This window comes from Hyaena hyaena, unplaced genomic scaffold, assembly GCF_003009895.1.
Source record: "Hyaena hyaena isolate Hyena2069 unplaced genomic scaffold, ASM300989v1 scaffold_34, whole genome shotgun sequence".
Lineage (NCBI taxonomy): Eukaryota > Metazoa > Chordata > Mammalia > Carnivora > Hyaenidae > Hyaena > Hyaena hyaena.
Window position 1 is genome coordinate 69,192 of NW_024080665.1, and position 24,981 is coordinate 94,172.

General features: G+C 38.7%; 1 protein-coding gene across 2 annotated transcripts in view; it reads left to right on the forward strand.

The window, feature by feature from the left end:
• Positions 1-24,981, forward strand: part of LOC120229614 (tubulin-specific chaperone cofactor E-like protein) — a 164,415-nt gene that overhangs the window by 57,706 nt on the left and 81,728 nt on the right. Inside the window, exon 10 of one of the 2 annotated variants that reach the window (XM_039228735.1) lies at positions 13,837-15,420. The exons of the other annotated variant lie outside the window; for it this stretch is intronic. Coding sequence (XP_039084666.1) covers positions 13,837-14,155 — 319 coding nt within the window. The 3' untranslated portion in view covers positions 14,156-15,420. Of the gene's footprint in view, positions 1-13,836; positions 15,421-24,981 lie in introns of those variants that run through there. 2 annotated transcript variants of the gene reach the window in all.

Sequence of the window (24,981 nt, forward strand, 5' to 3'; positions counted from 1 at the left end):
ATGTTGTAGCGTGTGGCAGGATTTCCTTTTTTTTAAGGCTGTATAATATTTTATTGTATGTATATACACATTTTATTTAACTATTCATCCCTCAGTAGACATTTGGGTTAGTTCCACCTCAGGCTATTACGAATAATGCTGCTGTGAACATGGATGTACAGATTTCTCTTCAAGACCCAGCTTTTTAATTCTTCAAATCCCAGAAGTGGGATAGCTAGATCCTGTGGTAAATCACTTTTTAATTTTTGAAGAACCACCATAGTGTTTATTTCCATAGTGATTGTATCATTTTACAACCACCCCAAGAGTGCACAACAGTTCCAACTTCTCCACCAACCAGCACTTATTATTTTGTGTATATGTATGTAGTTTGTTTGTTTGTTTGTTTGTTTGTTTTGGAAGTAGCCATCCTGATGAGTGTGAGGTGGAATTTCACTGTTGTTTTGATTTGTATTTCTTTAATTACTAGTGATGCTGAACATCTTTTCATATGCTTGTTGGCCATTTGTATGCCATTTTTGGAAAAAATGTCTGTTCAAGTCCTTTGCCTATTTTTAAATCTGTTTTTTAAAGATTTTTGTTATTGAGCTGAAGGAATTCTTTATATATTTTGGATAGTAATCCCTTATCAGATACATGATTTGTAAATAATTTATCCAATTATGCAAATTAGCCTTTTGTCTGCTCATTGTATCCTTTGATGCACACAAGTTTTTAAGTTTGATGTAATCCCATTTGTCTATTTTTGCTTTTGTTGCCTGTGCTTTTGGTATAATATCCAAGAAATTATTGCCGAATCCAATGTCAATGAAACTTTTCCCCTATGTTTTCTTCTAGCAGTTTTATAGTTTTGGGTTGTACATTTAGGTCTTTAATGCATTTTGACTTAATTTTTGTATACAGTTAAGATGAGTGTCTACTCTTGGGGCGCCTGGGTGGCTCAGTCGGTTAAGTGTCCGCCTTCAGCTCAGGTCATAATCTCACGGTTCGTGGGTTCGAGCCCCATGTCAGGCTCTGTACTGACAACTAGCTCAGAGCCTGGAGCCTGCTTCAGATTCTGTATCTCCCTCTCTCTCTGACCCTCCCCTGCTCATGCTCTCTCTCTCTCTCTTTCTCAGAAATAAAACATTAAAAAAAATTTTTTAATAAAAAAAGATGAGTGTCTACTTTCACTTTTTTTGCATGTGGATATTCAATTTTTGAAGCACTGTTCTTTCTGTATTGAGTAGTCTTGACACCTTTATTGAAGATCATTTACCACATACATGTTGTTTTATTTTTGGCCTGTTTATTCTCTTGTATTGGCCTATATGTGTGTCTTTATGCCCAGTACCAAGCTGTTTTGATTACTATAGCTTTGTAATGTTTCGAAGTAAGGCAGTGTGAGTCCTCCAAGTTCATTCTTCCTTTTCAAAATTATTTTGGCTATATAGCGTCTTTTGATATTCCATATGAATTTGAGGATGATTTTTTCTTTTTCTGCAAAAAATGCTATCAGAATTTTGATAGAGATTGCATGGAATCTGTATTACTTTGATTACTGTATTACTTTGATTACTAATCAAATATTACTTTGATTAGTATAACTTCTTAATAATATTAAATATTTTAATCTATGAACATGGAATTTTTTTCATTTATTTGTCTTTATTTCAGCAATGTTTTAGAGTTTTCAGTGTTTACTTGTTTTCCTTTTTTTAAAAATGTCATTTTGATTTCTGCTGTCTTTATTATTTCCTTCCTTTTGCTTGATTTTCTCTTTTTTTTCTAGCTTTTGAGGTAGGAATGTAGACAATTGATTTGAGATCTTTCCTAATAAACATTTAGTGCTCGAAATTTCACTCATAGCACTATTGCCATCCCACATGTTTTGATATGTTATATTTTAATTTTCATTCCGCTCTTTGTTTTTAAAAAATTATTGGAGCCTTCCTCTTTGAACTGTAGATTATTTAGAGGTTTAATTTCCAAGTATTTAGGACCTTTCCTAAATTGTGACCTTTCTGTCACTGATTTCTACTTTGGTTCTCTTATGGTCTGAGAACATATACTAGGTAATGTCAGTTCTCTTAAATTTATTAAAGTTAACTTTATGGCCTATCTTGGTGATTATTTCATGTACTTCAAAAATGTGTATTCTGCTATTGTTGGGTGTAGAATTCTGTATATGTCAATTGGATACTAATGATTGACTGTTTTGTGCAAATCCCTGTTCTTGCTCATTGTCTGTCTAGTACTTCTGTCATTTTCTGAAAAGAGATGCAGGCAGCCCTTTGAGCCTCGTCTCTTTTACTTAACATGATGCATTTGATATTCCTCTATCCTGTGTATATCACCAGTGAGATCCTTTTTACTGCTCAGTAGTGTCCTTACATACAGATGTAACACAGTTTAGCCATTTGTCAGCTAAACTACATTTGGGGTGTTTTCTTTTTTTTTTTTTTTTTTTTTGGCAACTTTTTAAGAAAGCTGTGATAAATAGTTACAGGTTTCTGTGTGAATACACTTCTCATTTCTCTTGCATATATACCCAGAAGTGGAATTGCTGAGTCACATGGAAAGTGTATGTTTAACCTGCTAAGCTGTTCTCTAAAGCGGTACACCATTTTGCTTTCCCGCTCGCAACACGTGAGAGTTCCTGTCGCTCCACATCCTCATCACCACTCGGAATTTTCAATTTCTTATTCCTGTTTTGTTTTTGTTCTGTTTTTTGTTTCCTTTTGTTTCTTCAATTTTAGTCATTCTAATAGATGTATAGTGGTAACTCATTGCGGCTTTAATTTGCATTTCCCTAATGACCAGTAATGTTGAGCATACTCTTAGGAGCTTCTTTGCCATCCAGATACCTTCTTTGGTGAAGTGTCTGTTAAAATCTTTTGCCCATTTTTGTAGTAGGCTATTTGTTTTCTTATTATTGGATTTTGAGAGTTCTTTATATACACCAGATATATATTCCTTACCACGTGTGTGTTTGTTACATTTTTTTCTCTCAGTCTGGCTTGTCATTGCCTTCTTTTTAAAAAAAGTTTTTAATGTTTTATTTATTTTTGAGAGAGAGAGAGAGAGAGAGAGAGAGAGAAAGCGAGCATGAGTTGGGGAAGACCAGAGAAAGAGGGAGACAAAGAATCCAAAGCAGGCTCCAGGCTCTGAGCTGTCAGCACAGAGCCTGATGTGAAGCTTGAACTCACGAACCGTGTTGTTATGACCTGAGCTGAAGTCAGATGCTTAACTGAGCCACCCAGGCGCCCCTGCCACTGCATTCTTCTAACACTTTCTTTCAAAAGCAGTAAAGAAAATTTTGAAGACATTCAACTCACTGTTCTTTTTCCCTTTATTGATCATGCTTTTGGTGTGATATCTAAGAAATTTTTTACTAACTCAGGATCACAGAGATTTTCATATGTTTTCTAGACACTTTATAGTATTAAGTTTTAGATTTAAGCTTTTGATTCATTTGAGCTAATTTTTGTATATGGGGTAGGGCATGAGTTTTTTTTGTTTTGTTAAAACTTTGGCATATGAGTGTCAATTGTTCTAGCAGTAGTTATTGATATGACTGTCCCTTCTCTATTGAATTGATTTTATACTTTTGTTGAAAATCAGTTAACCATATAAGTAGACGCTACTTCTGGATTCTCTGTTCTTTTCCATTAATCTGTGTGTCTACCCTTTTTGCTAGTATCACATTGTCTTGATTCCTGTCACTTTATAGTAAGTCTTGAAATTCAGGTTGTGTTGGTCCTTCAACTTTGATCTTCTTTTCAAAGTTATTTTGGCTACCTTAGTTCCTGTGCCTTTTAATATAAATGTTAGGATAAGCTTGTTGAATTCTAAAAAAAAAATTCTTCTGGGATTTTGATTGCAGGTATGTGGAATCTTGTAGGACAGTTTGAGCAGGATTGACATCTTAATAATATTGAGTCTTCCTGTTCATGAACCAGTATATTTCTCCATGTATTTATGTCTTATTTGATTCCTTTCAGAAATTAGTGTCCTGTATTTTTCCACATTTGATCCTGCTCATATTTTGTTACATTTATACATAAGGATTTCATGTGTTTTAGCCCTGTTAAAAATAGTACTTTTTATATGTTCAATTTTCAATTGTTCATTTGCTAGATATAGAAATACATGTGATTTTTGGGGCACCTGGGTGGTTCAGGTCATGATCTCACCGTCTGTGAGTTTGAGCCCCACATTGGGCTCTGTGCTGACAGCTCAGAGCCTAGAGCCTGCTTCAGATTCTGTGTCTCCCTCTCTCTCTACCCCTCCCCTGCTCGCTCGCTCTCTCTCTCTCTCTCCCCTGATCTCACGGTCTGTGGGTTCGAGCCCCATATCGGGCTCTGTGCTGACAGCTCAGAGCCTGGAGCCTGCTTCAGATTCTGTGTCTCCCTCTCTCTCTGCCCTTCCCCTGCTCATGCTCTGTCTGTCTCAAAAATAAATAAACGTTAAAAAAAAATAAAATAAAGGCATTAAAAAATGTAAAAAAAAGAAATACATGTGATTTTTGTATATTGACTTTGTATTCTACAACCCTGCTAAACATATTGATTCTACTAGTTCTTTTATTGTAGACTTATTATAAATTTATTGTAGACAATCATGTTGTCTATGAAGTACAATGTGTGTTTTCTTTTCCAATCTATATAACTCTAAACATTTTTATTTTTTTATTTTTTTTCTTACACGTTTTCTTCATCTGTTGAAAAATTTATAGTTTTTCTCAGTTAGCATGTCAATATAGTGATGTAACATTGGCTGTAAATGTTTAACCAGCCTTAAATTTCTAGGATAAATCTCACTTGGTTATGTATTCTCTCCTTTATATGCTGGTGGATTTCATTTTCATATTTAGTTGATGACTTTTGCATCTGTTCATGAGGGATATTGATTTGTAATTGTCTTTTCTTGTAATGTCTTTGTGTCATTTAATATTGGGATGGCATTTGCCTCATAAAATGAATTTGTGGGTTTTCTCTCCTCTTTTCTAAAAGAGTTTCTGTAGTATTAATATTATTTCTTTCTTAAATATTTTGTAGAATTTTGTCAGTGAAGCCATCTGTGCCTGGTGTTCTTTGCTGGAAGTTTAAACTATGATTAACTTTATTTAAGAGCTATAACTTGATTCAAGTTATCTGTTCCTTCTTGAATGAGATTTGGTAATTTGCGTCTTTGAAAAAATCCATTTCATCTTAGTTATTGAATTTATGGGCATAAATCTGTTCATAATATTCACTTATTATAAACCTTTAATGTCTGTAGGGTCTATAGTGATGTCCCTTTGTTCAATCCTGATACTGATATCTTCTTTTCTTGTTCAGTTTGGCTAGTGGTTTCTCTAATTTGCTCACCTTAAGATCCAGATTTGGGTTTTATTGGTTTTCTTTTTTGTTTTTCCGCATTCTATTTCACTGATTTCTGCTAATACCTTTTTAATAATTACTTCTAGCTTTGGGTTTAATTTGATCATCTTTTTCTAGCTTCATAAGGTAAAAGTTTATGTCACTGATTTGAGACCTTCTTTCTCTTACAGACATTTAATTATGTAAATTTTCTTCTATGCACTGTGTTAGCTACATTCTATACTTTTTTAATATATTGTATTTTCATTTTCACTGAAGTTAGATATTTTCTAATTTTCTCTAGTGACTTTCTTTTTTATCCATAGATTATTTACATATATGTTGTGTATTTTCCAAATATGTGGGGATTTTTCAACTATCTTTCTGTTAATGATTTCTAGTTTAATTTCATTGCAGTAAGATAACATACTTTGCATTATTCTGATTCTTTTAAACCAGTTGAGATGTATTTTTGGCCCAGAACAGGGTCTGTTTTGGTCAGTACTCCACATGTACCAGAAAAACATGTGTGGTCTAATGTTAGGAAGTATGTTTTATAAATGTCAGATCAAATTTTTAGTAGTAGTCATATCTTTAATGTTTTTAATAATATTCTGTCTGCTTATTCTATCAGTTATTGAGAAAGGAGTGTTGTAGTCTCCAACTGTAATCATGGATTTGTTTATTTGTACCTTCAGTTCTATCCATTTTTGTCCATCTTGAAGTTGTTTTGTTAGGTACATACACACTGAAGATTGTTATGTCTTCCTGTTCGAGTTTACCTCTACCTAGCTAATGGTTTTGCCGTCTCTCTAACTAGCTTCCCAGACTCCTGTCCCACAGTAATTATAGTTAGTACATGTCTAGTCACCTAGGCAGCAGGTGATTTTATTCAATTCCTGGCACTAGAGCTGTCTTTTTTATTCTTTTATTTAGACCCTGTGCTCTGAAGAACATTGAATCTGCAGCAGTTTTTTGCATTCTTGTTTTCTGTCCAGCCTTACATGCCTCCAACTCTATCCCTGCTTCATGCAATGAACCTGGCTTGAGTTCCTCCCTCTCCCATAGAGTACTTTTAATCTCCTTTGACTAACAGGACTTTAGCTCCTGACCTCCACCACTTGCTTTGGCTTTGGAGTCCAGTGGTCCTGCAGTTTACTTATATGCTTTGTATTTCTTTTCTGTGTCTGGTCCATAGAAATGTCTATTATTTCTGAGGCCAGACTGCCTCTTTGGAATTCAAGCTATCATATTTTATCCATTTTAAATCTCTGTGTTTGAAGCAGAAGTATATTAAAATGTGAATTTATGGAGTCATTTTGATCAAAGTCCTTAACATGTTGATAAATGTAGATCATAGTAATTCTTTTCACTGCTTTATTGTATTGTATTGTATGGATAGGCCACACTCTGTTTATCCATTCACTAGGTAATTTAATAGCACTTGAGTTTAAGAAATAGTGACTTGAAACAAATTCTATGACTTAAGCCTTGATGAAAAACTATATGAAAAATAGTAAGTTCAGTTCAAGTACTTTGCTATATGTGAGGGGTGAGAATAAATATTCCTGGAGGTAAGTAAAATATAGAAGCTTGAAGAAAACCAGTGAGTAAACATCTATGGCTCACGCTAAGTAAGAGAATGAGATCTGTGATGGAAGATCATAAACAGAAAAGGGAAGAGATTCCAGGAAGGAACCTTGAGAACTACCCAAGTGTAGATGGTCAAAAGAGCAATGAGAACCCCTAAAAAGAGATTGAAGAGGGGCATTTGAAATATGGAAGGGAGAAGAGAATTTCCAGAACAGTATTCAGTACTCTAGCAAACCATAAAAGTGATGAGAATTAAGACAGAATGACAATCTGAGAACAAGACCTGAGCACTACCTTCTACCTTCCATCAGAGCTATTAGACTGTGGGTTCACAAACTGGCCCTAATTACTGTATCTGTAAAATGTGTAGATCTCTGAGATCCTTTCTGTGTCTAAGATGTGTTTAATAAAGAGAGTATCAGTGACCTTGAGAAAACTGTTTTAGTGGTGTATGAAAGCCCAGTTGTAGAATTCAGATTTCTTTCATATGCCATGGTATGATACCATAATAAAATGAGAGAAAGCATAGGATAACAAGAGAGATTAAATGCCAGCAGTCACATGTTTGGAATTTATTTTGAGTCCTTCAGAATGGCTGGGGAAACAAAGTAAACAAAATTAATGTTTTTATTTTAGTTATTAAGTGATTTGGTTCACCCAAACAAACCATCAGAGATTTTTCATGTTTTATTTGTCACATTTCCTTAAAGAGATGTATGTATTAGGGATTTATTTTACAGTAAGATAGCCTTATTTATTTATTTATTTAACATTTATTCATTTTTGAGTGAGTGAGAGAGAGAGAGTGTGTGAATGGGAGAGGGACAGAGAGAGGGGGAGACACAGAATCTGAAACAGGTTCCAGGCTCTGAGCTGTCAGCACAGAGCCCGACATGGGGCTCGAACCCATGGATCATGAGATCATGATCTGAGCCAGTCAGACACTTAACTGACTAAGCCACGCAAGCGCCCCAGGATAGCCATATTTAAAATAAAGATTCCAGGGACACCTGGGTGGCTCAGTTGGTTAGGCATCTTGATTCTTGATTTCGACTCAGGTCATAATCTCACACGTGTGTAGGATCAAGCCCCACACTGGGCTCTCCACTGACTGCCTGGGGCTTGCTTGAGATTCTCTATCTCCTTTTCTCTCTCTGCCCCTCCCCCACCATCTCTCTTGCTCTCTCTCAAAATAAATAAACATTTGTTTTAAAAAGAACTTCTGAACAGAAATATAGTATATATTATATTTTAGCATTTGATTATTGCAATACACCCTTGTCAGTAATTTTCAAGGTGGGTTTGTGGCGTTTTGCCCACTTCAGAAGTGAGACCTATAAAGTACTGATTGATTGAGAATACTAATATAAATAGAGATTATTTGTTTTGAAGAATACTTAGTCATCAGAAACCATTTACCTTTTAAAACTGTAGCTGTGGGGCCAATGCTGAGAAAAGCTCAGATAATACCGAGTTTGTAGCTATAGTTCAGTTTGGATGGACTGTTGAATAGTGAATAAAATACCTAAACTGGAAGACCAGGAAAAAACTGGGATCTGAAATTTACTGGGCATTTTGGAAAATCATGATTTCTTTATATTTACTGATTTGCCCTGCTTAAAGATAATCCAAAATAAGAAAATGGGGATTAAACATACTCTCTTAAAATCACACTTTTTATATATGTAATCTTTAGAGGAGTGTATTGAGGGTGTGTACTGATTCACAACTCTGACACTTTTCCTTCATTTTTATAGAATAAAGAGTGAATATTGGTTAGAACCCATATCAAAATTTCCATCTATATGCAAAAGCCTATTGGTTTTACCTGCAAATTAATAAATAAACATTAATTTTAAGGTTTAAACAAGTGGCAATGAAGGTGCAGAAGTGGTGATGTTGATGGTACAAAATAAGTTTGGAGACTTATGAAGCAACCAAATAATGAGGAGCCTTTTATAGTCACTCAGTTTTCTACTGCTGCTGTACCAATTTACCCTTAACTTAGTGCCTTATAACACTATCAGTGTGTTATGTCACAGTGTGTTATGTCACAGTTCCTGTGCGTCAGAGGTGTGGGCACAGTGTGGCCTAACCGGGCTCTCTGCTTAGGGTCTCACAAGGCCAAAATCAAGGGGCTGGCAGGGCTCTGTGTGTTACGGGAAGCTCTGGAGAAGAAGCCCCTTTCTGGCTCATTCAGAACACCGGCAGAATTCTGTTCCTTCTTCTGCCTCCCCTGTGGCCACCTTCATCTTCAAGCCAGCAATGATATATCAGCCTCGCTCATGCTTGGAATCTCTCTTGATTTCCAGCTCTGCTGCTGCCTGGAGAAACTTTGCTGCTTTTAAGAGCTCATATGCTTAGGTTAGGCTCAGCGAGTGAATCTCTCTGTCTGAAGGTCAACAGTGCCATATGACACACTATAATCTTGAGAATAGCACCAGGGGCTGAATATCATGGGGACCCAAATTGTGCCTTCCACAGTCGTAGAGTTCAGGCTTTTTTCTTGAGGGCTTTACGTGATTTTCAGTTGAGGAGTGATGTGGTCACATTTGTGTTTTATAACAATCATCGTGGCTATAATGTAGACAAGAGTCCATTTGGGGCCACCCTGAAGTTATGGGAAACAATTTGAAGGCGTATGATTTGGGATTTGGTTTTACAGATAACGGAAATCACACTAGCCATGTTCACAAGGAAGGGACTTAACGCAGGGGGAAAGGTGCTAACAGACATTTTTGGAATGGCTGTGTCCCTAGGATTACCTTTAGAACGGTGCTGCAGACTGGCCCCCCAGTGGCACCGCAGGCTCTCCTAGAGTCAGCAGATAAGGAGCTCGTGAAGCTGCTTGCTGTCGTTGGTGGTGGAGCACGGCATCTTAGCTGATCTGGGGATCAGCAGACTGCTGCCAGGGGTATCGACCCTGGGAATGCAGTGTTTGAACTGCCATTTGGTAATTAGGGAGCCTGTGCCCAACCTGTTCCCACACCATCTGCTAGATCCATTATATCTGTCCCCAGGACTGTTGAATGTAACTAGTAGAAACTGAAGCTCACCTGCAAAGAAGTGTGGGAAATGTAGTTTTCAGCTTTCCAGTCTTGGAAATCCAGGAAGAAGGCATTCTAGAGGAGGTTGAAGCAGATGTTGAGGAAGCTCATCCACAGAAAGCTCCAGCAATCCAGGTTATTAAGGACAGTGGCTCGAATTTACAAGGCAAGTGGGCAAAGGAGATGCAGATAGATTCATGAAACGTTTAGGAATAGAACTGGTGGATCATGGCTATTGATGGAACTGGAGAGGTGGGGAAGAGGGATAGGAAGGAATCAGGATGACTGTCCAGTTACTGGCTAGGATGAGTGGATACTTTCTGGTGCCATTTACTGACATAAGAAAGACCAAAAGAAAAGATGCTTACGGGGTGGCAATGAATTATTTCTGGATATGCTGATATTGAGAAAACTGTAGGACCTTAGAGTGTCTAAACTTACAGGTCATTTAATTTGTAGATAGACTTGGCCAGTTGTAGCAAGTAGGCTAGTTTCTGCCAGTAAGTCATAATTTTGTGTACAAATATGTTTATGGTTGAGATTAATTCAGTTGGCCATAGTGTCAGGTATAAATAAGTCTAAGATTATATAATTATTATTTTAAGTTTTAGTTTTAATATTTAAATACATTTAGAGCTTACCACTAGTTCTTTATTCTCATTGTTGAGCAGTGTTTTTCTTTTTCAGAAGGACTCATGGGTGCCCCTATTCCCTAAGTTCTTGTTACTGAATAATTGATTCTTTTTTTTTAATGTTATTTATTTATTTTTGAAAGAAAGAGAGAGAGAGAGAGCAGGGGAGGGGCTGAGAGAAACCAAAGCAAACTCTGTGTTGTCAGCACAGAGCCCAACGCAAGGCTTGAACTCACCAACCGTGAGATCATGACCTGAGCCTAAATCAAGAGTGGGATGCTTAACTGACTGAGCCACCCAAGCACCCCAGAGTAATTGCCTTTTAAATATGTTTCTGAACAAAACTTGGCAAGGTATAATATTCCCAGGTCATACTTTCTGATTTATTTAGTTGGTAAGCATTGGTGTTGTGTTGCGAGTTCTCCATTTGTGTCATTTGGCTCTGTAGTTTTTCTTTTCATCTCATTCTGCTGGCATTCATCTTTGAGTTCTTGTTTTATCATATTCATGCACTAAATTCAAGGCCACTTTCCTTGGATTATGTTTTCTTTCACATGGAGTTCCGCCTCTGCCTTTTACTTTATGTTTCTTTTCTTCCTTTTGCTGTGGGATATGCTTAGTTGCCATTTTGTGCCTTCTCGCTTAGCCTTGAAAGTGGATACCTCTCTCCAGACCATCTCTTTACTAAAACATAGTGTAAGTAAACTCTCCTTGACCCCTTCACCAATGTTTCTTCTGTCCCTGCTGGGCAGAGTTTGAGAGTAAGAGCTGAGGTGCTATAATTCTACTTTTCTGTAGTCTGAAGGGGAAAGAAACATCTCTGGAGTTGGGTTAGCTTTTATCTGGCCTCTTGGGTTCTGCTGTCTTTTCTGAGATTTTGTTAAATTACCATAGCCTAGTTTCACTTGTTTGAAGTCATATATGAGGAGATGGAGGTAGAGTTTGAATCATTTCACTTTTTCAGTTTGGAGCTTTGGAAAATTTCAAGTCCTGGTAGATTCGCTTTTTGTTTGTTTGAACTTACTCTGTTTTGTTCTGTTTTCCTTTGCTAAGATCTTGACATCCTGGCAGTGGTATGTAGAGGCTTCTAGTCCCCATGGTGTTTCTTCAGTCTTTCTCCTGGCTAGCTCCTTATCCCTTAAGCCCAATTTTCTGTAAATTGGAAAGTGTTAGTGCGCTCAGGGTTTGGTCTTTATCTTCTTTCTCCATAATGGACCCTGGGGGTTGGGTTGGAATCTTTGCTAGCAGAACTACATAGTACATAGCACTGGTTCCTTTCTAAAAGGCTATCACAATAATGTTACTCCCTCTCTTCTTTTGTTAGTTGTTGCTGGTGATATTCTTACCCTTTTTAAAAAATAACCATTTTTGACAAAAGTTCTGGGAGAAGAAGATTCTGTATATCATCATGCCACCATCTTTTCCAAGAAGTTCTAAATAGATGTCAATTATTTATTTTCCAAAGGGTATGTGTGTTTTAATACTGTAAATTCCAGAATAGGAAGGTAATGTCGACATTTTCTATTGGCATATAAACTTAGAATTTACAAAGTACTTACTCATCTATTATTTTATATAATTCTCTTGACTTTTATAACGTAGGAAGGGCAGACTTTTTAATCCCAGTTTTACTAATGCAGAAACTGAGATTCAAAGGGATTGAGTCGATAAGTCACATAGCTAATTATGAGATGGAGTCAGGATTCTGAAGTCAGGTCTTCTGACTCCAAAGCCAGTACTATTTTACCATAACCTGTTTTTCCCTTTGATGAAAAAGATTACCTTCATCCCTAACCACAGACGTCTGTATCTTTAATGTTTCTACCGACCTTATAACATTGATGTAATGGAGTTAAAGCCAGAAGTAGGAACAGGGAGGTGGGGGAATAGTCATACATGACCACTGTACTTGGATCCTGAATTAACGTCCGTGTGTCTTGGTTATAATAAAGCTGAGATCAGGTTTTTTCCATCATTTTTTCCTTCTCTGGTTTGTAGGAACTGCTCAGCTTCCTCAGTAAAATCAGACCCAGATTCCCAGGCTGGCAGTAGAGACAGGATCTTCCACATGGGAAACTTGACTTTGTGGGCCCTACTCTCACCTCTGTCCTCTGTAACTCGCCTTTCTTGTAGTATCTTTTGCTCTTTATTCCCGCCTTGATCAAGGAACTCATATTCCTCATTTGCCATTTGCCATTTTTTTTTTTTTTTTTACAAATAGTTTATTGTCAAATTAGTTTCTACATAACACTCAGTGCTCATCCCCAAAGTGCCCTCCTTCATGCCCATCCCCCCCTCCCCCCCACATCCATCAGTCCTCAGTTTTTGTCAGCATTCAAGAGTCTCTCATGGTTTGCCTCTCTCCCTTTCCCCCACCATTTCCGCCCTTCTTCTCCCCCTTGGTCCTCCGTCAAGTTCCTCCTAATCCTCCTATACGTGCAAACATATGGTATTTGTCCTTCTCTGNATAACACCCTCAAGGTCCATCCATGTTGCTACACATGGCCAGATTTCATTCTTTCTCATTGCCATGTAGTATTCCATGGTATAGATAAACCACATCTTCTTGATCCATTCATCTGTTGATGGACACTTAGGCTCTTTCCATGTTTTAGCTATTGTAGAGAGTGCTGCTATGAACATTGGGCCATTTTTTCATGAGAATGTGTTCTGGAGTCTTCCATGAAATCTTTGTACTGCAGCCAACAAGATCAGGCCGGAACGCTCAAACAAGGCATCACTGGAAAAGCTGGATTAATACCTCACATACAACTAGACTTTTGTTGTTGTTGTTTGTACGTTGCGTTCCCTGCTTCTGTCTTTCCATCTCTCACCAAGGCACGTGTGCTTCTATATCTGCCCTTCTTGATGATGGCATCCAAAAAGGAACTTCTACAGAGTGATTAGACCTCTCTCTGACATCCTGCTAGTGTCTACCTTTGTCGGTTCTCCTTTCCTCTCGAAGCCTATTCTTATATAGTGATTAACAGCAAGCATGGTGACCATCTTTAGGACAAGTTCTTCTATCCACAAGGATGTGGCTTTACTGTGGCCTGAAAAGGGCAACTGTCAGATCACTGGTTACATAAATAATTCGCCAAGTAGCTAGATGGAGATAATATTAGAATAGGGTGGTAGCAGTGTCATTTGCCTATAGTTCTGAAAAAGCCCATAGTCCATATGCTAGTGGCTTAAGCTGACACTGTTTTTTTTTCCTTCTAGATATCATGAACTGATTACAAAATATGGGAAGTTGGAGCCCTTGGCAGAAGTGGACCTAAGACCCCAGAGCAGTGCGAAAGTAGAAGTCCACTTTAATGATCAGGTGGAAGAAATGAGCATTCGTCTGGACCAAACAGTTGCAGAACTAAAGAAACAATTAAAAACTCTCGTGCAGTTACCCACAAGCAACATGCTTCTCTACTATTTTGACCATGAAGCGCCCTTTGGCCCAGAGGAAATGAAGTACAGCTCTCGTGCATTGCATTCTTTCGGCATTAGGGATGGAGATAAAATTATTGTGGAATCCAAAACAAAATAACCTCTACGAGCCTTGTCAAAGCATATACATGAGGACTTCTCGCAGGGCATTGGTTTCCAATGTGGTTTTCTTTAGGAGGGAGAAGGTTGTTTTCGTTTTGTTCTGTTTCAGTTTCAGGGGGGGTTTTGTATATTTTTTCCCCCTAGGATGGGTAGGGGGCCATTTTTGGTATTTTCTACCACAGATTTCTTCAGCTCAGCCAGCAGAATTGGCCACATCTCCAGTCCATGAGCCCTCCCTCATGAGAGGTGACCAGGAAGCCCCCGACTCCGTACGTGTTCACTGGGACATGTCTGTGCGTGGCCGTCCTGGCCATTTCGGGATGCTTGTGAAGAGAGACACTGTGTCCTCTGCAGGAAGGTAACCTGAGTATTTAAATCAGGAGCAGAGACCTTTCCAGGGAGGGCCAGCACTTCTCTCCCCCGTCCTTCCGGGTTCTCTCGTTCTCCCTCCTTTCCCGTTGTGGTTCCGTTTTTTCATTTTGACTGGTGTCAGCACATGTTTACTTAGCAGCTTCATTCTGTCCATACGTAACTTCTCATTTCTCAAGGGGGGAGGGGACGGGTTTTTCCTTCATTTCTCCCTTTTGAAATCATTTAGTGTTTTAAGCATTTTTTAACCTGATTCTGATCTCAGGTACTCAGTTAGCACCTATAACTCTGTCAGGATCTGGAGGAGGAGCAGACGGAGAGTTAAAACTCCAGGAAAACTTGCTGTTTGGCCACACAGGCAGAGCAGCCTGGTCTCTGTATGTAACAGTGTCCACGTCCGCATTCGCACATATTGTATCAACCTTCAATCCATAGTATGAAATATGTCACATTCCCAAGTTCTTTCATTTTTGCTTATCAAATGTATTTCCTCATATCTAGGTATCTTTTTCATTACCTTAAATTGTTGGGACCAGCGGCCTGACTTTAGAAAGGATCCAGAAAAGTAATGGATCCAGGTGCCCAGAGAGTTGAGAGTTAGCTAACAGGAGGTCTGTGGCGTGCGTGAGGGAGTATTGTAGGAGAAAAGCCCAGTCGTATAGGAGAGGGTGTTGTGACTTTCCTGCCTGTGTCGTCATTTGAAGCCCTTGCTCTTGCACTTTGCATTAGAAGTGGGAAGTTTTAATCAAATGGAGTTTTGATTCCCAGTTCTTCCCTGGGATTATGTGATGTCATAACTGAACAATTCTTTTTGTCTTACATTTCAATTGAGTTGCCCCTCCCGAAGAACAACTCTGCCTAATCTCTGAGTAAAGTCTAAGTGTCAAAACTCCAGAATTGCCTCCAAGTCATATTTTTTGCAGAAGCCTATGTAAAGCACTTTTCTTTAAAAGCTCATTCCTTATCTGCTCTGAAATCTTTATTCCTGTAGTCCTTTGTTAATCAGTGTACTCCCTTTCTTTAGTATATGCCTTTCTCGGTCCGCCATGTTTGCACACGGGAGACTTGAGGAAGACTCAGCATAACTAAAGGCGGGAGATGTGCACATGAGTGAGAAGGTAAATTCTTTGTCAAAGAATGTAATCATTATCTGATTGCATTCGACTTTTTGACCTTTGTTATAGGATTCCACTGCTCCTACAAATTCTTTAATTTCTTAAGAAAATTTTTAGATGGCTCTTATAAAATCCTTCACATCTGCAGAGTTGTGATTATTATTGCTACTTCTAGATTTTTTCCTATGCCATAATAGCAGGTGTTTAGTCTCTTAACACACTTCAGCGTCAGTATCTATGAAGCCTTTGACCCAGGCCTACTGAGTCAAGTCGACGTTCACTGTAACAGTAAAGGTGGAAACCAAAGGGTTTGAGAAAGATGAATGAAGCCCATTCTCCTGTTGCAGACTCTGTCTTTCAAAATCAGAAGAATGAGCAGTGGAGATCCGGGCTGGGTATAGACAGGAATAATTATTTTGCAATCGCGGTTTTCCTGATGAGAGGTGCTTGGAAGTGGGAAAAAAAAGTGTCCTGAAGATAAAAGCCGTGGGTGCTTTGTGTATGTGCGCATGCGTGCCGGCGAGTTTGAAAGAGAAACCGTGTAATGGAGCCCACTGCTCTCGTCAGCCTGGGAGACAGATGTGCTCTTACTTTTTTGAGGTTATATGACCCCTGACCGTCCCACAGCAGGAGGCGGAGCAAACACTTAGGTTACGCTTTAATCATAAGTGGAATGGTCACAATAATAAGATATTTTATATATGACAAAGTTTTATGAAATGCTTTTTTACTGTTAGAGACCTGTTTCTTCTGCTATGACAGAACACAGGGTCCGTCAACTGCAGGCAAAATTCCCCTATTATACAGTTGCATGTCAGGGGAGCTTCTCATCTAATGCAGTGGATGTGGGTATTTTTAGGGCGTTGTAATTGATGGTTTTAATAATTGCCGAATAATTTTTGATTGAGACAAAATCTACCGCAATTACTGGTCTTTTTCAGCCATGGAAGTAAAAGAGAAAAGCTATTTGAGCATGTGTACTTGTAGAGTTATTTGGATGGCTGAGTAAAGATGCTGCTTTTGAAATACAATTGGTGCTGTGTAGACCCTTGTAACCAAAATTATTTTTATAACAGGCCAGAAAGAAGGAAACAAGAGACCATGGACCTTTGAGTCTAAAAGTTATGCATAACTGATTGCTGCAGCTTATGTATTTTAATACTGACTTCATCCACATGCAGTGAGAACATATTATTGGCATTTATGAGGCAAGATGCTGTCAGAGCCAGTATTACAGCTCTGTTGCTGCAAGCCCAGTGTTTAGGACATATCTATTCTAAACCAGAACTCCTTTTCAGCCTTGAAAAGAGAAAGGAGAGAGAGAAGAAAGCCAGATCAAAACTGAGGGATCCTCCATGCGCACATGTAGCTGCTGAAACCACAACAGAAATCAGTTTTTTTTTTAATTGAATTGTTGAACCATCCCAGATTGCTTTAAAGGAGAAAAAAAAGTTGAGTCCTGTGTCTTTTTTTTTATTATTAAAATTTCTATTGTTCCTGCAACCCATGGCCACCATGCCCATAAATACATAAGAAAGCAACAGAAACCCTACAATGCCTTGTTTCTTTAAGACCTTTTGGTGAAAATAAGCCCGAAACGTGAGCTATATGTTACACAGCTGAGTGTGACGATGCTACGCTTCAAAATTTTGTTCCCTTAACAAAATGAAACGTCACCAGACGTTTCAGTCTGTTGCACAAGGAACTGATTCCCATTCGAGGCTCACTGGCGATAGCTTTTACCAATGCACGTGTGAGTGTGACTTGCCCCATGCGAAGTGCTAGGCTTGAGGGCACAGAAAACGGGAATACAAAATAATAGGCTGTTGTAAGCGATGTCATTGCTGTTTATGAATTTGATTTTTCCCTTCATTTCATGTTAGATTGAAGACGCAAACAAACTGCTTTCAAGTACACCCAGAAGCTATCTGTGTTACCAGATATGTTGTGAACACTCTATTTTTCATAGGTGCTTCCATAATATAATATGTCCGTTGCAGTGACGGAGAGGGACTGGGCTCTCTCAGCCTCCTCACTTGCCAGTTGTCTCCTGCAGCTAATGGAAATAAATATTTTATTTTAGAATATAATTTAAACATGAAGGTCTATTCTTTGCACTTTTTATTAATACATATATATAGAGATAATCTTTAAAAAAATTAAAAATTCAAGTCTACTTTCTCTTTGTGTTCTGATTTTTTCTGGAGTTCTGGGGTCAATATACGTGTTTGTTTTTATATAGCTAAAAATTGACATCATGGCTGTGGTTGAATCCTCTGGGGAAATGGCCAAAGCTGCGAAGAATTGGACCATTTTAACAGATCTCATTGGAATTTTGCCAGTTGTAAATAGAAACTGCAAAACGGAGATTCATAGGAAGCGTGTTACTGCTTTTGTGTTAGCAAATGTTTATACTTCTAACATGTTTTTGATACTATAAAGACCTCCCTTGAGGATATTTGGCATCCTCTAAGAATGAAAACCTCATTTTGATGCATTAAAAAAAATGTATGACACTTTTTTTCAAGTGATACTCTTTCCCTTTAGAAAATAATTTTCTTTAAGAATTACAGTTTTGGACACTTGAACCCTACCCACTTATCACTAATTTGTGGGTAGGCTGTAATGAGTTAACCTGTCAAGAATGAAGGTCCAGAACTGTACTGTATTTCTGTACTGAGAAAACAGAGTCCATTAACTTCTCTCTGTGTTCCAGAAGCATATGAGTATCATGATCTGTTTAAATATGTCTACCTCTTATTCAAATTTCAAAGAATACAATTTTACCTTCTATGCTAAATGATATTTAGGCAGTTTTTATTGTGAGGGTCTCTGAGAATACTGGCAAAGTAGACATTTCAAGGCATCCAGTACCCACTGGACTAAACGATAGTGTGACTCCGACCAGTTACCAGTTAGATGCATGTAAAACAAGAAGGTTAACCTTTGAAGTCACGTTTCTCTTTCCAACTCTCCTCTGGAAAGGAAGTTAGTTATCTGTGGTCTCCAACTTAGAAATTCAGAGTTCACATTTGGCCAGATAACTTTTAAAACTTGTGTAGGTCATTCCATCTACTTGTAACCTTTTAATGTAACCAAGATTTAGGAACTGAGCTAATCCACGAGCACACCATATTGTATCTCCTCAAAATATGATGAATTTCTGATTCCTTTCCTTCAAAAATTGGAGAATAACCCTGGAAATCTCTAGCAATTTTGGTTTAACAAACATCTATTAAAATGCTCAAATACACATATTTGCCTATATGTAAAGGAAACCGTTATTTAAACAGGTAAAACAAGACTTGCTAGTAGCTGTTGTTGGCTGTTGAATGTTTTGTCTTACGCTTTTCTTCAATGTGGTTTAGGCACCTGCATAATTTGCTTACACTCTGTTGGAAGGTATGGATATTAAGAGGGGAGTAACAAACTCCTAACCCGCTTACACTCTGTTGGAAGGTATGGATATTAAGAGGGGAGTAACAAACTCCTAACCCAGGAGGAAGGAGAGCCACACCTGGATAGAGTTGCCAGCTGTGTGAATCATTGCCAGGCGTCCAGGCTTAAAATGTTTGTTTCTCATGTTTCTTCTAAACACTACTAATGAGCATTTATTACCAACTGGAACCCATTCTAGATGCACTATCCATATTAAACCTGTTGGTCTTCATGGCATCCCTATGAGTTTAGCCCTGGTGCTATCCCCATCATCCTACTAGTGAAGAGATTGAGGCACAGATAGGTTAAGTAACTTGCGAAAAGTCACACCGTTGGCTAATGGCAGCAGAGCCCAGATTCAAACCCGCGGAATTTGACTGTGGAATCCATGCATTTGACAACTATTAGGTAGTACTTGCTGCTGAAGTTCTCCTTAACCCTCCCCTGACCCCAACACACACACACACACACACACACACACACACACACCCCTCTTCACCATCAGTCTTTTTTCATTAAAACGATATGCTCCTCAATACCCATTTGCTAAATTGATTTGCTCTGTAACAAAATCACTGACGTGGCTGACAGCTCTAAATCCAAATTGGAATTTGTCCTCATGCCATTTCCAAAATTGTTAGATGGCAGTTGATGTGTAGTTGTTGTCCTCCCTGCCCCTCTGAAATGCCACTTGGACACTTGTGATGGGGGCTGTTGAGGAGAACAAATAACGATTCAAGAAAACAGATAATTTGGCTTTCAACCTGAGAACACTCTAGAGCCTCAGAACTTTCAGAAAACAGTCAAAGGTGAGAGAGGTCACTCAGTTCAATCTCAGACTTTCATCAAAGAGTCATCAGTGTTTAAGTGAACCTATAATGGATATTTATAGAGGAAGAAAAGTTTTATAATTGAATGCAACCTGTTTCAAAGGTTTCGTTGCAGGAAAGGATGAGGCTGTCACTGCTATTGTTCCCCTTTAAAATTTTAAGTGAGAGCCTTGTGAAGAATATAAATATTGCTTGCAAAATAGAGGAGAAATTCTATATATTATAGATATCTATTATAGGTCTGCAAGATTTAGATCTACCAAAAAATTACACTGCAATTTCAGTTTGTCAAGTCTTACACAGACTCTCCATCCTTGAAGAATTCCTAGTCACTATAAGCAATACAATTAAGGTGTTAAATGAGAATATGATGAGGCAGACATTTAAAAATGCATACTAAAAACATGTTTTCTGAGATACCTGATATATTTGAGGGCAGATGTGAGCCTTACTCCACTATTAAAGACTATAAATAGGACATTACGAATTAACATTGCTTTGGCTGTGTTAAATTTTTCTTTGGTTCAAATTTCGATTTGTTTACAAAAAGAAGTCTTTTTCAAAAATCATTTAAATTTATTTTCTAAATAGCAAACATTCACATGGTTTGAAAATGAAACAATGTAAAGATGGTATACACTGGAAAAATCCCATTCTATAACCCCCTGTACTTCGTTTATCAGTTTCTTCTGTGTCTTTCCAGAGTTTATACAAATAACAGCAAATAAGAACATACTTTTTGTTCCCCTTTTACACAGCAAGTTAGCATATTATGTACTATCATGCACCTTGCTTTCCTTCACTTAAAATGTATCTTGGAGATCTCAGATCTCTATAGCAGTACATAGGGAATCACCTTGTGCTTTTTTTTCAGTTTGATATGTAATATTTATATAGACATAATTTATCATCGCTTGACTCATACCTTATTGATAAACATTTTTTCCTCCTTCCCTCTCTCTCCTTCCATCCTAACCTCCCTCTCTTGTATTTACTGTTTTCAGTCTGCTGCAATAAACAGCATATGTTCTTTCACATATTTGAAATATGTAGAATACATTTTTAGAAGAGGGATTGCTGGATCAAAAGGTCAAAGTGTTTGTAATTTTGGTAGACATTGCCAAATTGCTCTCCATTAGAGATACATAAAAATAACTCCCCCCCACACCCCCCACCCCGGTTTTATTGTGTGGTACATCCCTGCAAAGTCAAAGACTTTACTGATCTTGTTCTTGACATATGATTACTGGTTTGTGCAACTAAGATACGGTTGTTCCCAATTAGGCCTGCAAAGCTAGGCACTTGAACTCAACACATTACAGACTTGCATTTGCCATGCACACTGGCTATCTTATGAGCCATCTTTCCTCTGGAATCTAATGTTTAATCATTGGTGAGATTTCACCTCTGCAGGAGAAGGTATATGTATTATTTATCCTTAACAATGTTTGTTTGTTTCAGCTGAGTGCTCTTGAAAAGTGATGGATTAATAGTCCTAAAACCCTTTGCTAATGTCTACAGGAAGCTTTGATCAGAGCTGCTGCTTACCAGTCAAATTCTTCTAGAGGAACTACTACCTGGCAAATAAGGAATATAGTGTGTCCGCCCTCTACCCTTTTTCCAGCTTTCTTGCTAATGTGCTGTCAAGGATGTTAGAATAAGGCCAATTGTGAGCTTTTCTTGGGTACTATTGGTCTCCTTAGAATTAGCTATCCAAAACTCCTTGGCTAGATGCAGTACTAAAGTAGCTTTCAGAAAATATCTTTGAGTCCTTATTTAAATTTCAAAGGTGAACATCTCTTACTAGATCTTAGGTCTAGAAAGGCTTCCTGATTAGTTAATAAACATCAATAAGTATCATTCAATGTGGTTTTCAAAGTGCCAATGCCATTTTTCTCGTAATTAAGCCATATTTCTTAGCTTAGTTCAAGCTCAGTGTCTAGAATGAGTAAGGCCAGCACAGAAAGAAATGAAACTTAAAGGCAACTAATATTAATTCTTTTAAAAAACTGGTTCCAGACCATTTGTGCTCCAATTTGAACTGATGTTTTCAGTTTGCCATGATGCCAGTACATATGAAAAAATTTAGAAGTAAGTTTTACATCAGGTTTGTAAACATTTTGCTTTTAAGGAATAAATCTAGTGAATAGCTTGTATCAAAAAGACAAGAAATAACAAGCAGCGATGAGGGTGTGGAGAAAAGAGAATCTTCCTGTGCACTGTTGGTTGGAATGTAATGCGATGCAGCCACTATGGAAAATATTGAAGTCCCTCAGAAAACTAAATATAGAAGTACCATGGGATCCAGTAATTCCATTTCTGGGTATTTGCCCAAAGAAAACCAAAACATTAATTCGAAAAGGTATATGCACCCCTATGTTTATTGCAGGATTATTTACAATAGCCAAGATACGGCAGCAACCTCAATGCCCATTGATAGATGAATGAATAAAGGTATGTGTACACAGTGGGATATTACTGAACCTTAAAAAGGGGACACTTGCCATTCATGACAACGTGGCCTGACTTAGAAGGTGTTAAGCTAAGTGAAATAAGGCAGAGAAAGGCAAATACGATATGATTTCACTTATATTAGGTGGAATCTAGGCAAGCAACAACGGAAAGACTCATAAATACAGAGAACAAACTGGTGGTTGCTAAAGGGGAGGAGGGTGGGTGAAATGGGTGAAGGTGATTAAGAGGTATACATTTTCAATTATTTTTTTAAATGTTTATTTTGAGAGATAGAGTGCGTGCATGAGCAGGAGGAGGGACAGAGAGAGAGTCGGGAGAGAGAATCCCAAGCAGACTTACATGCTGACAGCACGGAGCCTGGCATGAGGCTTGATCTCACAAACTGTGAGCTCATGACCTGCCTGAGCCGAGGTCAAGAGTCAGACACAACCAACTGAGCCACCCAGGTGCCCCTACACTTTCAATTATAAAATAAATAAGTCACAGGGATTAAAAGTACAACCTAGGGAATATAATCAAGAATATTATAATACACTTATCATGGTGAGCATTTTGTAGTGTATATAAGAGTTGACTCACAATGTTGTACACCTGAAACTAATTTAATATTGTATGTTAACTATACTTCAATTAAATTTAAAAACTTTTTAATTAAAAAAAAATGAAAACGCAACAGACTACATGAGTATGCCATCTTACAAAAGTTAATCTAGATGTCCAAGAATGAGGCTTGTGGAGACAGTGAGAGAAGGAAACATCCAGATGAGATGCTCTTCAGAATCACTTCATTCTGAATGTCTTTACTGTTTAGGAGAAGTCTTCAGGAGGATAACTGCTTCCTCTACATCATCCATTTCAAGGATTCTGCTACAGATAACTACCATTTTTCCGGGAGAATGTAAGTATGGCCTTAGATGCAATCACCTTATTGAACTAGATTTAGGAGGTTGAACATCACTGAATCAGTGGCTCAGCGGTAGAAACAAGTGCACTACAGATACATCCAAAACCTCCATGGCAGATTATAAAACAAAGCAGAACAAAGTTGTAGAGGGACTTTACAATGCTTGTAAAGTCATTCAAGACATAAGTGTCCCAGATTCAGTTATCTGGGAAGCAGACACTCAGAGTTAGGAGTTTAAAAGGCTTACTGGGGAATAACCCCTGTGAAAGCAAAGTGGGGGGGGGGGGGGGGGAGGATTGGTCAGGAGGGACTGCAGACCAAGCTGTAGACCTGACAGTCTGCCAGCCCCGTAAGATGCCCTGGAGCAAAGAGGAGTCCTGCCTGGGGTCTTTGACCCATACTTTTCTCAGCCATCAAGTGGGGAACACAATAAGAACATAACCTCAGCTTGAACACTGATGCCCACAATGAAGGAGCCAACAGCTAGAAGATGTCAGCTAATCACACGCCTTGTAGCAGGAAAGCAATCCTTTCGTGAAGGTGGATCTGAGTGGCGCACCTTCATATCTACCATGGACCACCCCATGCAATTTGTAGATCCAGTTCTCTATGATCAGGGCCAGCTCCTCTCAGGCTCCAATGGCCCCCTCTTCTTGAGGGGAACCTGAGAAGAGGGAGGTTAGGGAATGAACTGCAGCCCGTCATGGCAATTGATTTCCAGATCACAACTGGTACGCACTGTCACCCTTTTCCACTGTCCATCTCAGCACTTTAGATATCACGTGTGCTGGTCTCAGCATTTACCTACTGGTTTCTCCCAAGCCCTGATTCCTGAACAGTCTGAGACCCTCGTAACCATATGCTGCTCAGACTCGGGTTGCTATACTTGCCCATCGCAGTCACAGTTGGGCAAAGGAGTACCAAAAGCCACCAAAATGGGTTACCCGACTTCCCCACACATTATCCTTTGAATCCATCATGTGACAGCAGCCCCATCCCCTCCTGCTCATTAGGGTCCACGGCTCCTAACTGGATGAGAGCTCATCTTCTTTCTTGCTGCTCTCTGAACACAGAGCCCAAGTGTCCAGGCAATGTCACAGCCATAGTTTATGGTTCAGTGGGATTCTTGCCATGTTCCCTGGTGAGGGTGTGCCCTCTTGGGGACCAGGATATCAAACTGCACAACCCAGAGATGAAGGGTTGGGAAGCACAAAGTCTCTCTGTAATCAATGGGAGTAATGGCAAGCGGGGCCACCTCTGCTTCCACACGTTGGTTCCTGGATCCAGAGGTATTCTTCCTCCTGGGAACACTGCATCTTACACAGGTCTCTGAGCCAATGCATATGCAGTCTCCTTGAGGGTAATACCCATACCCCAATCTCTCGATATTATCTCCAAGGTGGTGCTGACTCTGCTTCTTCAGCCATTCATTTCAGTGCTTGATCAGGCTGGCATCTTTTGTGTCATGGTATTTGTGCTCCAGCCAGTGGAATCCTATAGTCATGGCCCAGTCCCACATCTCCTTTTTGTAAAGTAGCTTCCCTAGTCAGATGTTATTTTGCATGAGATTCCAGGCCAATGGATCAGGCATTCTGTAAGCCTCTTATTACTGGTACTGGCTGAGGCCCTGTGGGCAGGAAAGGCTACCGATACCCACAGTAGAGGTCTACTCCTGTGAGAAGGAACCACTGGT